The sequence below is a fragment of the Stegostoma tigrinum genome, chromosome 17 (assembly GCF_030684315.1).
Source record: "Stegostoma tigrinum isolate sSteTig4 chromosome 17, sSteTig4.hap1, whole genome shotgun sequence".
NCBI lineage: Eukaryota > Metazoa > Chordata > Chondrichthyes > Orectolobiformes > Stegostomatidae > Stegostoma > Stegostoma tigrinum.
In genome coordinates, this window is record NC_081370.1 from 63,469,932 (window position 1) to 63,483,630 (window position 13,699).

A 13,699-nucleotide genomic window follows, 5' to 3' on the forward strand; every position below is an offset into this window, starting at 1 on the left:
TAATCTCTTTATTACTGCCGGTGCCATGTCCTTGTGAGTACAGAAATAGAAGAACAGAGCAGATGAATGCATGGCTCAGGAGTTGGTGCCGGACAGAGGTTTAGATTCCTGGATCACTGGGAATGTTTCTGTGGAAGGTGGGGGTCAGTCTGTACCTGAACCAGTATGTGACTAACCTCCTAGTGGGAGGGTTTGCGTGTGATGTTGGGTGGAGTTTAAGCTAGTTCCACATGGGCAGGAGTCATGGAGCATGAGTACAATAGGAACATAACATCATATAATTTAATATAATAACGGAGCCAGGACAGAAGAAGCTCAGCCATGTTGAGCTTCAAGGCACCAAGGTGAAGCTGGATGGCATATACATTAATGTTATGAGTATTAGAGGTAAGACTGATGAGTTAACAGTGTAGACTGAGGGACATATGGGATTGCAATGTTATTGTTATCACACGGACATGTTTGAGGGATGGGCAGGACTGGCAACTCAACATGCCGTGGGAAAGGACTTTCAAGCAGGATAGGGGAGGGTGGAAAAGATGCAGGAATGTCACATTATTGATAAAAGAGACAGTTAATGAAGAGGGAGGGGTAATAGAACATAGAACATAGAAAAGTACAGCACAGTACAGGCTCTTCGCCCACGATGTTGTGCTATGGAGTAATCCTAATCTTAAAATAAAATAACCTAACCTACATTCCCCTCAATTCACTGCTGTCCATGTGCATGTCCAGCAGTCGCTTAAATGTCACTAATGACTCTGCTTCCACGACTACCACTGGTAAACTATTCCATGCGCTCACAACTCTCTGGGTGAAGAACCTCCCTCTGACATCTCCTCTATACCTTCCGCCTAACACCTTAAAACTATGACCCCTCGTGGCAGTCAATCCTGCCCTGGGGAAAAGTCTCTACCCTAACCCTAACCCTAACGCTAACCCTAACCCTACTTGAACACCAAGATCCCGCTGTTCCTCCACACTACCAAGAATCCTGCCTTTAATCCTATATTCAGCATTTAAGTTCGACCTTCCAAAATGCATCACTTTGCATTTATCCAGGTTGAACTCCACCTGCCATTTCTCAGCCCAGCTCTGCATTCTGTCAATGTCTCGCTGAAGCCTGCAATAGCCCTCGATACTATCAACGGCACCTCCAACCTCTGTGTCATCAGCAAACATACTAACCCAGCCCTCAGCCTCCTCATCCAAGTCATTTATAAAAACTACAAAGAACAGAGGCCCAAGAACAGAGCCCTGTGGGACACCATTCAGCACTGACCTCCAGGCAGAATACTTACCATCTACAACCACTCTCTGCCTCCTGTCAACCAACCAATTCTAAATCCAGACAGCCAAATCACCCTGTATCCCATACCTCCTGACTTTATGAATGAGCCTGCCGTGGGGAACCTTATCAAATGCCTTGCTGAAGTCCATGTACACTACATCCACTGTTCGACCCTCGTCAACCTGTCTCGTGACTTCCTCAAAGAACTCAATAAGATTTGTAAGGTATGACCTGCCCCTCACAAAGCCATGCTGACTCCCTTTAATCGCACTATGCTTTTCCAAATAGTCATCAATCCTATCCCTCAGAATTCTTTCCAAAAGCTTGCTGACCACAGACGTAAGACTGACTGGTCTGTAACTTCCAGGGATTTCCCTATTCCCTTTCTTGAAAAGAGGAACAACATTTGCCTCCCTCTAATCTTCCGGTACGACTCCCGTGGAGAGTGAGGAAGCAAAGATCTTCGCCAGCGGCTTAGCAACCTCCTTTCTCGCTTCCCGGAGCAACCTAGGATAAATCTGGTCTGGCCCTGGGGACTTATCAATCTTAATGTTTGCCAAAATTTCCAGCACATCAACTTCCGCAATCTTGATCTGTTCAAGCCTGTTTTCCTGCTCCTCAAAGTTCTCATTCACAACAAGGTCCCTTTCCTTAGTGAAAACCGAAGCAAAAAACTCAATTAGGGCTTCCCCTATCTGCTCAGACTCCACACACAAGTTCCCTACGCTATCCCTGATTGGCCCTACCTTCTCCCTGATCATTCTCTTATTCCTCACATATGAGTAAAATGCCTTCGGGTTCTCCCTAATCCTTCCTGCCAAGCCTTTCTCGTGACCCTTCCTGGCCCTCCTCAGTCCACTTTTGAGCTCCTTCCGAGCAAGCCAGTAATCGTCTAAAGCTGTGCTAGACCCTTGCTTCCTCCACCTTACATACGCTGCCTTTTTCTTTTTGACAAGAAGCACCTCTGTACCTGTCATCCAAGGCTCCTTAATCTTACCCTTTCTTACCTGTCTCAGAGGAACAAATTTATACATCACTCACAACAACTGCTCCTTAAACAGCCTCCACATGTCTGCTGTGCCTTTTCTGTGGAACAATTGCTCCCAATCTGTACTTCCCAACTCCTGTCTGATAGCGTCATAGTTTCCTTTTCCCCAGTTAAATATCTTCTCCAGGTAACTGCTCCTTTCACTTTCCATGGCTATGGAAAATGTGAGGCTGTTGTGGTCACTGTCACCAAAGTGTTCTCCCACCGTGACATCTGACACCTGTCCTGGCTCATTGCCGAGCACCAAATCCAAAATGGCCTCCCCCCTCGTCAGCCTGCTGCTATTTGGGGGCCTGTCAAAAGCCCCCAGTGAGGTAACTGCTCCCTTGCTTTTCCTAACTTCCACCCATACTGACTCAGTCGATAAACCTTTCTCAGCAACCTCAGCCCATACCACCTCAGTAGACGAGTCCTCATCAAAAGTTCTTTCAGCCACCATTATATTGTCCTTGAGAAACAAAGCCACACCTCCCCCTCTTCTACCACCTTCCCTGACCTTAATGAAAGATCTAAACCCAGGAACCTGCAACATCCATTCCTGATCCTGCTCTATCCATGTCTCCGAAATGGCCACAACATCGAAGTCCCAGGTACCTATCCACGCTGCAAGCTCACCTCACTTATTCCGGATACTCCTGGCGTTAAAGTAGACACACTTCAATCCAGCTTGCTGTCTGCCAGCACACTCCTGTGACAGTGAGGTCCTGACCATGTCCTCCCTACGCTCATCCTCCTGTGTACTAGGACTACACCTCAGTTTCAGTATGACCCTTGCAGCTAAAGGGATCAAGGGATACGGGAAGAAAGCAGGAATGGGAAACTGAAATTGACTGATGAGCCATGATCATATTAAATGGTGGTACAGGCTCAAGGAGCTAAATGGTCTTTTCCTGCACCTATTTTCTATGATTCTATCACTGAAATGCCCCCGAGCTGCCACCTCAAACTCCTGTCAGGCTTTGTTCTCCAGAATTAGGTCCAACAGTGTTCTGTCCCTTGAAGAACAATCTATATGTTGATATAAAATGTTCTCCTCAATACATTTCAAGATATCTGTCACCCTCTTGTGTGTGTGTGTGTGTGTGTGTGTGTGTGTGTGTGTCTGTGTGTGTGTGTGTGTGATAGAGCACAGTGCAGGCCCTTTGACCCACGATGTTGTGCCGAACTTTTACCCTAAACCTAAGGTCTATCTAACCTCCACCCCTACCTTATACTATCATCCATGTACCTATTTAACTGCCGCTTAAATGCCCCTAATAAGGCCGACTCCACTACCGTCTCCGGCAATGCATTCCACTCTTAGTGCTCTATCATACATTCCCAGTAATGTGTCTGACTCCTTTGTATTCCTAAACTCCTCATTTGAAGATACCTCCTCATAGCACATGCTGCCCCCAGCTTGGTGCCATCTGCAAATTTGGAGATTTTGCATTCAATTCCTTCAAGCAGATCATTAATATATGGAGTGAACAGCTGGGATCCCAGCAGTGAACCCGGCAGCACCCCACTCATTTATTCCAACTCTTTGCTTCCTATCTGCCAACAGTTCTCTATTCATGTCATTGCATTTCCTCCAATACCATGATCTTTAGTTTTCTTCGCTAATCCCTTGTGTGGAACCTTGTCTAAAGCCTTTTGAAAGTCCAGATACACAACATCCACTGATTGACCATTGTCCACTCTGCCGGTGACATCCTCAAAAAAAGTCCAGTAGATTTGTAAACCATGATTTCTCTCCAGTGAATCCATGCTGACTGGGACTGATTCTGTCACAACTTTCCAAATGCTCTGTTATTCCATCCTTAGTAACTAACTCCAACATTTTCCCCACCACCAATGTCAGGCTAACTAGTCTTTGATTCCCTGTTTGTTCTCTCCCTCCTGGATTAAAAAGTGGGGTTACATTAGTTACCCTCAGTGACCACAACAACTTACAATTTAGGTTTTATGAAAAGGAAAAGGATGGTCAGTAAGAAAACGCTTGGGGGACTGTGCACCAAAGAAATTAATCCAAGTGCTCTCCAACCGCAAACCTTGGATGAACGACGAAATCCACTCCCTGCTGAAGACCAGACATGCAGCATTCAAGTCAGTTGACCTGAACCAATACAGCAAATCCAGATATGGCCTCCGCAAACCATCAAAGTCAGGCCCTGGTAATGGGCCAAGTTACAGAACCAAACCTACCAAACAGACACCTGCCATCTACATCAAGGACTAAGCGACATTATGAGACATGAAATGAAACATTATGAGATAACAGACTATGACACATCCCTCCCTGACACATTCAATGATTTCTATGCTCGGTTTGAGCTGAATACCACGGAGAGGCAATGCCTGCCCTGACAGACCCGGGCACACCTCTTCCTTTTGTCACCACTTCAGAATTCAGTTCAGTCTTCCTGGAAGTCAACCCATGGAAAGCCATGGACCCAGACGGTGTCCCCAGCCGATCACTCAGATCCCGTGCGGATCAACTGTCAGAGGTATTCACCGACATCTTCAATCCCATACCCGAGAAAACACATGCAGTTTGCCTTAAAGACTACCACCCAGTAGCTCTGACATCAATAATCGTGACATGCTTCAAGGCGCTAGTCATGGCCCACATCAACTCCAGTCTCCCGACCTGCCTCGGTCCCCTGCAGTTTGCCTACCGACATAACAGATCCACAGCGGATGCCATATCCCTAGACTCGCACTCATCCCTGGAGCATCTGGATAACAAAGACACCTACATCAGACTCCTGCTCGTTGATTTTAACTCCGCCTTCAACACCATTATCCTGCCCAGACTGATCTCAAAATTCTGTGACCCTGGTCTCGGCTCTGCCCTCTGCAAGCGGATCCTCAGCTTCCTGACCCACAGGCCGCAATCAGTCGGGAGAGGTATCTGCACCTTCTCCACAATAACACTCAACACCAGAGTCCCCCAAGGATGCATCTTCCACCCCCTACTGTACTACTTGTTGAACCAAGGCTATGTTGCCAAATTCCTAATGAACACCATCTACAAGTTCACTGATAACACCACCATAATGGGACAGATATCTAACAATGATGAGTCAGGATACAGAAGGGAGATAGATGGCTTGGTGACACAGTGCAATGAAAACAATCTGTCTCTCAATGTCAGCAAAACTAAAGAACTGACTTGAGAAAGAAAGGAGGAGAACACACCCCCATCTATATCAACAGAATGGAGGTTGAGATTATGGAGAGCGTAAAGTTCCTGGGAGTGATGATAACCCAACACTTGTCCTGGACTTCCCACCTAGATGTGACATTCAATAAGGTACACAAACCCTCTTCTTCCTCAGGCAGCTCAGGAAATTTGGAATGCCCATAAGGTTCCTCAGCAACTTCTACAGATGCACCATTGAAAGCATCCTGCCCGGGTGCACAACAGCCTGGGATGGAAACTGCTCTGCCCAGGACTGTAAGAAACTACAGAAGGCGATGTGCACAGCCCAGACAATCACGGAAGCCAACCTTCCATCCACGGGGAAGAGAGATAATAGGAACTGCAGATGCTGGAGAATTGAGATAACAAGGTGTAGAGCAGCAGGCCAAGCAACATCAGAGGAGCAGGAAGGCTGCAATATTGCTCCTATGATGCTGCTTGTCCTGCTGTGTTCATCCAGCTCTACACCTTGTTATCTTCCATCCATGGACTCTATTTACATGGCTCACAGCCGCAGAAAGGTGGCCAACATCATCAAAGACCCATCACCCCCTGGTAATGATCTCCTACAGCCTCTTCTGTCAGGCAGAAGGTACAGAAGCCTGAACACATGCACAAGCAGGTACAGGAACAGCTTTTGTTGAATGGACTGTAGCCTCAAATAATCCCGATCTTGCTAACACTGATCTTTTGTCGAGATGTAACTAGTGAAATGTAACTTGTATGCCTCTATCTAAATTTCTTTTGAACAACATTTGATCTGTACATCATTGCTTACTATGATCTGCCTGTACTGCACATAAACAAAGCTTTCCACTGTACTCCAGTACATGTGACACTAAATCAATCAACGGTCATGCACTTCGGCAAGAATAAAACATGGACTATTTTCTAAATGGGGAGAAAATTCAGAAATCTGAAGTACAAAGAGACTTGGGAATTCTAGTCCATGATTCTCTCAGTAAACTTGCAGGTTGATTCGGAAGTCAGGAAGGCAAATGCAATGTTGGTATTTATTTTGAGAGGCCTTGAATATAAAATCAGGGATGTGCTACTGAGGCTCTATCAGGCTCTGGTCAGGCTACATTTGGAATATTGTGTGCAGCTTTGGGCCCCATATCTCAGGAAGGATGTGCTAGCCCTGGTCCAGGTTCAAAGGAGGTTCATGAGAATAGTCCCAGGATTGGAAAGTTTAACATATGAGAAACGTTTGAGGATTCTGGGGCTATACTCTTTGGCGTATAGAAGGATGAGGGGGAATCTAATTAAAACTTTCAGAACACTGATTAGCCTGGAAGATGCTTCCATTGTTTGGAGAGTCTAGGACCTGAGGGCACAGCCTTAGAGTAAAGGGAAAACCTTGTAGAATGGAGATAAGGAGAGGCTTCTTCAGCCAGAGAGTGGTGAATCAATGAATTCACTGCCACAGAAGGCAATGGAGAATGGGTCATTGAGTACATTTCAGACAGAGATAGATAGCTTCTTGATTGTCAAGGGGATCAAGGGTTATGGGGAGAAGGCGGGAGAATGGGGTTGAGGAACTTATCAGCCATGATTGAATGGTGGAGCAGACTCGGTGGGCCGAGTAACCTAATTTCTGCTCCTATGTCTTATGGTCTATTCAATCAAAAGGATTGAAGGCTGGGGAAAAGCTGATTTTATTAAAATAAGCCAAGCCTGGCTGAAGTAGATTGGGTAAATCAGCAGCAGAACAGTGGGAGGCATTGAAAAGGAAATGGGGTTAGAATGTAGATCTAGCATGTTGCCTTCAGGATGAAATGTAGGAACAAGTTCCGAGAACCCTGGATGTGCAGGAATATCAGGACTGGATAAGAAGAAAAAGAGATTATCTCACAGGGAGCAAACAGACACAATGACCTTTTCTCTACTGTACAATTCCAAGGTTCTCAGATGAAGGAATGAATTCCTTTGCTTCTTATAGTTTGTGTTCTGGAATCTCTTAGGTTCAACTGCTATGTACATAGGGACTGTGGTTTTCATTCCTCACCTGGAAGGGGCTGTCTCCGATGGTGCACTCTGGGCTGAGATTCTGGGCCTGTGAGTGGGGGAGATTGGGAGAATGAGTGATGCTCACAGTGCTGTGAGTCACACAGGAGACTGAGACTACTGAGCTAAGGTTGACACTGATCTCAAGGTGATCTCTCTGCTGTTAGTTGCGAGGAAAGCAAGTTCTGGTTATCACAGTCAATGATATCTCCAAGTAGGAATGACCAGATGGCTCATACCCTGCTACTTCTCTCTCATGGTACTTGGTGCATCTTGGCTCTGACATTAACTTATTTTCTACACACTCACACCTGAAGTCCTATGACAAGTGGCTTTGGACGAATCCCATATCTCAACCAAAAAGTCATTGGCTTATAGATTCATTTCTCTTACCTTACACTAACTCGAAGTGTTTCCAATACTTTCTGGTTTAGTTTCTGATTTCCAATATTCAGAGTGTTTGGCTTTTGTGATGTGGCTACTTAACATTTATAATGTGGGCAGGTTTTTTTACACAGAGAGTGGTAGGAGTCTGGAACACACTACCAGGGGTGGTAGTGGGGACAGATACAACAGGAGAATTTAAGGGGCTTTTAAATAAACTCATGAATATGCAAGCAATGGAGCGGTATGGATCAACAGCAAGCTAAAGGAATTAGTTTAATTTGGCATCATGTTCTGTACAATATTACCAGCCAAAGGGCCCATTCCTGTCCTGTACTGTTCTGTGTTCTATGAAGTTCTGTAGTGCTTCTTGTAGATGGTACACATTACTGCTACTGAGTGTCAATGGTGGAGGAAGTGGATGTGGTGCCAGTCAAGCGGCTGCTTTGTCCTGGATGGTGTCGAGCTTCTTGAGTGTTGTTGGAGCTGCTCCCATTCAGGCAAGTGGGGAGTATTCCATCACACTCCTGACTTGTGCCTTGTGGATAGTGAACAGGCTTTGGGGAGTCAGGAGGTGAGTTACTCAAAGGATTCCCAGCCTCTGACCTGCTCTCGTAGCCGTTGTGTTTATGTAGCTGCAAACCAGAGCTTAAGATGGAGGGTGTGATAAATAAAGAACAAATATTTCATTACAAGCTGCAGTTTGAGTGAGTGACCCTTGTTGGAACTTTGAGATAAATTATTTCTGCAAATCTCAAAATTCGAAGCCTAACATTAATGCAGATGGTAAACTAACCCTGGTTTGTAACCTTTCATAGACCGCTTGGCTTTTTGTTTTCCATGAAGTGGATGCATTGCTGGTACTTAATAGGTCATATTTGTAGCACAGAATGAGCATGGATGTATATGTCCTAAGATTTCCAAAAGATAAATACATTAATCTATTGAGTAATTTTAAGATTATGAAATAGTTTTATCATTGTTTTAACAGGAACAATGATCCATTTGCTCTGAATTGTTGATGGAGCAAAGGGATGCCTTACAATCAGCTCATCATCAACAGTTTCTAGCTTTGTTCCTTTGTAATCTCACACACAGTGGAACACAAGGACTCAAGGACTGGATATTGAATTGGGCTGATCCGAGAATTCTCCATCCTTACACTCTGCAAACACAATGATTGTTTCACAGTTTCATAATTCTGACCAAAGGGAAACATGGACAATCTTCACTTTTGTCTACCTTCTTCAGCAAAATCCAGGAAGGAGGCATCTTTTCACTTGTGCTGCACAGCTTACAGTGCCTGGCTTCAGCAGAGAGATTCAGTGCCCCAGTGTTTGCTGGCACCACTGTTGAGTCAGTTGCACTTAGCATTTCTGTACAATGACTATGTAACACAAGATGAATGTCACACTCTTGATCAAGAACAAAAATATACCACAATTCTGCAAAATGCTCAGTGTGTGATGTACATCAAATGTCATTCTCTACACTCAGATTAACCTCAGGATGACTGTAGCTGACACGAGCTGTGGAGTGCTTGATGAATCTCTGCAGCATTTCTTTGCCTGCATTGTCTCAGGGGCAATAGCCTATTGTTTGGATTTGACAGTAACTGTGTAATGTTTGTGCAATTTAAAATCCATCTTGTTCATCCCACCTGACTGTCAATTCTATTAATGTTAATGCAACAAGTGGTCATCTTCCCTGTCACAGTACAGGTCTAATTCACCACTTAACTTCACCAGAGGAGTGGCCAGATGAACTGTTCATAAATGTGTTCCATATTGACCTTCCAAAATTGCATCAGAAGTTTCACATCTGTAGGGAATAAGTAAAGTCATGCCCAAATCCTTTGAGGCCTATTGAAGTCAGTCTTTCGATGAGAAGATACATTTACAGTAAATTGCTCAGATGATTAAAAACAAGGCAAGAATAAGGAAATAACTTGAAGGTCCTACCTCAAAGCATCAAAACTGTCATAGGATCCAACTGTATAATGCCGAAATAATTTCTTTGCTCTGTCTGTTCGGGTTTCTGTGGAGAGGTAAGAAAGAGAAGTTAAGATCATTCAAGGCAATTGGAACAGAACTTGCTGGAGAACCTCAGCAGGCCTGGAGGGAGGAACAGAGTGAATGTTCTGAATCTGGTGGAGTCACAGAGTCATACAGAATGGAAGAGGCCCTCAGTCTGTTGAGTTTGTGCTGACCTATCTATACCAAGAAGATGATGCTGCTGGAGTGAAGGCTGCTGGCAAGAACTACAGAACCAACCAGGGTGCTGCTGGTTCAGTACCCCCATCAGGATGGCCGCTGGCTGTACCCATCACTGAGTTTCATGGCAAGGGTACTTCAATGAGGAGGGGCATGCAGGGCACACTGCCAGTGGGCTGGGGACGGTGATGAGGGATGACTTCTGCTAATACAATTGACTGGAAGGTGATCACTACTAATGGCCCACGAGGTGTCCCGAAGTAGGACCTACCCTGAACCCACTTGGAAACCATCAGAGCTCAACTAGTGGTCTCACCCAGGGAGACTGGCCTGGCCAATGTGAGGAGAATGTCTATGAAGGCAGGATGATGCCCTTACTTGGTCATACACACCATAGCATTGGCATGCAACCAATCTACCATCTTTCCTGGCCGTGACTAAATGGCCCTGTGCTGGGAAAATGAGAGGCTTCTTCCTGATGCCTTCCTGTTCCATTTAGCCATCAACTGTCCACTCCCAACTCTCTCACCTCCACATCCTGCCTCCAAGACTCTCCTCAAACTACCTGGAAAATTCTGACCCCTGTCTCAGCGGTTTCTAAACACAGAGAGGAGGCATAAGATGGATATGTCCTTGCTTCAAAAATAACCAAGGAGGGTCCAACACGTGCTACAGCTGAGCCACACAGGAGATGATCAGAGCGTTCAAGCACTTGTGGAACATAAATTCCATTTAGTGCTTTTATTGCATCTCGTTGTCAAGTTGATTGAGTAGAACAAAGAGACCTTTAGTTTAAATGTTACTCCATAATGACCATTTTCTCTGAAACTGCACCTTTAATGACAGCAAATTGACTCTAAGCTATTTATAGCATCTGTCCAAACGTGAGAACTCCTGACATCCCCAAGGAAAATTTATTCCCCAGTTGATAGAACTGAACTGGCTAATCTGGCTATTATCATATTGCTGTTGATGGGAGGTTGCTGGGTGTGAATTGGCCATTGTGTTTTCTACATTCCAGTATTTCTGTCCATCAAAAGTAACATTGGAATTTTCAATGTTCATGAATGTCAGGATATAAATAAAATCTTACTTTTCTGGTTTTGTAAAATGTAAGCATGTTTGCGATCAGGCAGATTTAATGCTTCTGTCAACCTTACATTAGTGAATTATTTGTTTACTTGTTCACTGGGGCATGGACATCACTGCTGTGGCTCACATTTACGGTGTATCCTGAAATTCTGTTGAGAAGGTGGTGGTGAGCTGCCTTCTTGAACCGCTGCAGTTCGTGTGCTATAGGTTGACCCACAATGCCTTTAGGGAGGGAGTTCCTGGGTGTTGTATTGTGTGCAGTTTTGGTCTCCTTAGCTGAGGAAGGATGTTTTGGTGATGGAGGGAGTGTAATAAAGGTTTACCAGACTGATTCCTGGGATGGTGGGTCTGATGTATAAAGATGGACTGGACTATCAGTTAGGACTATAGATAGTGGAGTTTAAATGAATGAGGGGGGGAATCTCTTCGAAACTTGCAACATTCTAATAGAATTGGACAAAAAGGGTATTCCTGATGACAAGGGAGTCTAACACCAGGGGTCACAGATGAAGGATATGGGATAGACCATTTCGGACTGAGATGGGAAGGTATTTCTTCACCCAGTGAGTGGGGAGCCTATGGAATTCTCTGCCACAGAAAATGGTTGGAAGCAAAGTATTGAATGTTTTCAAGGAGTTAAATATAAAGTTAAAGGAAATGGAAAGAAAGTGAGACCAGGGGACTGAGTTTGATGATCAGCCATGATCCTATTGAATGATGGAGCAGGTTCATAGGGCTGAATGGTCTCCTCCTGTTCCCAGTTTCCCATGTTGAATTTTGAAGCCAGGTCACAGTCCCTGCTATTCCCACTCCTGTTCCTCATGATACCTGATTCAGAGTAAATCATTGAGAAACAAACATTTAATGATTAATGATATCAGCATGGGGAGTTAGCCAGTGGTTAAGGAGGATGGCAAAATGCAGGAGATGGAAAGGGAGAACATTTTGAGCACTGGCCAATCTTGTGTGGAGGTTGTGCCGTGACCCTGGCCAAAAAATTTCATTTTGTTATGCACCTTCTGTTTAAATCAACCTCCAAATTTCAGTCTTAAAACCTCAGCTTTTTGTCCAGACAACTTGGGGCTGACGTTAAACTAGCCCCAGGGCAGACCTGCTTGCCAATAAGTCGAACCATCGAAAATGGCTGTTCAACTACAATATCTGCACGTCAACAGGTGAAGCTAATAAAACTGCCTCATTGGTGCACACTATGATTCTGTTAATCTTGCCCTCTAATAGGACACCATGAAGGAACAGCAGATACACACAATAATTCAGGAGTCTTAAACTCACTGCAATTACAAAGCAGACAAATAATTGTGATGACAATTCAATCTCTTGGAAGAACATGAGAAGGTGAGGGAAGCTCTACACATTTAGACAGATGTCTAAGAATAAATACATTGACAATGGGAAGTCTAGCATGTGACTACAATTGGAAAAGGGAACAGCAAAATATGCAGGGGAAGTCACCAACAAGACAAGAAAGGAGAGATTCTGTGGTGTAAGATTTGCATACTTTGGAGCTGAACTCAAAAGCAGAGCCTGCAAAGTAATAATCTTTGGATTACCACCTGAGCTGCGAGCCAACTATTAAACTTCATTAAAACCAGACGAGAGCAGTGCTGTTACAGGGGCCAAATAGCTCCTGCAGCAGGAGTATTGTATTTACCATATTTTGGCAAAGGTGACAGTGATATTGTAAATCAAAGACGATAAATAAAATTTCCATGAATGCCGTCTTCTCACAAGGTCCTGAAGCAAAATGCAAGCAAGAAGAGATTAAAGTCCAAATCCTGGAAATCCCTGTTCAGCTGTGGGTCTACCTACAGCATGTGGACTGCAACAATTCATTAAGGCAGCTCACCACAATCTTCTCAAGGAGGTAGCTAGGGACAGCTGTCCCAGCTAGCAACACCTACTAGCCGTGAATGAATATAACAAGTCAGAAAAACGCACAATTAAAAATCTTATGATTTTAAAATCCACAAAAGGTATTTGCTACCTGAAAAAAATGAGATGCAGATCTTGTCAATATTCCCTTTCTGCCCTGAGGCCATCAGATAGAGGAGCAGAATTATGCCACTCAGCCCATTGAGTCTGATGAGATACTGAGTGTAATTGTAACAACATAAATCTCATCACTAAAACAGTTCCTTGTGAGCTAAGGAGCAGCTCTGGCTTTCTGTACTAGGGATTAAATGGTAGTCAACACCATAAATGGAGCGATTTTCTGAAACGTTAGAAGAATTGATGGTCAATTCTGCTCTCCATGAGGCTAACAGCTGAGCAGTTTGTGGTGATTCACAATTTACAGCATAGACCTTGCTCAGCTCAGATCGCTTGAGTATTTACAGCATAGACCTTGCTCAGCTCAGATCGCTTGAGTATTTACAGCATAGACCTTGCTCAGCTCAGATCGCTTGAGTATTTACAGCATAGACCTTGCTCAGCTCAGATCGCTTGAGTATTTACAG

The 13,699-nt window shown here is 44.5% G+C and overlaps 1 protein-coding gene across 2 annotated transcripts in view; it reads right to left on the reverse strand.

Annotated features, from left to right (window-relative positions):
• The window catches only part of shank2b (SH3 and multiple ankyrin repeat domains 2b), a 1,006,494-nt gene that overhangs the window by 386,036 nt on the left and 606,759 nt on the right, over positions 1 to 13,699 (reverse strand). For both annotated transcript variants that reach the window (XM_059652213.1, XM_059652214.1), the window contains one exon: positions 9,879 to 9,954. In XM_059652213.1, coding sequence (XP_059508196.1) covers positions 9,879 to 9,954 — 76 coding nt within the window. The remainder of the gene's footprint in view (positions 1 to 9,878; positions 9,955 to 13,699) is intronic.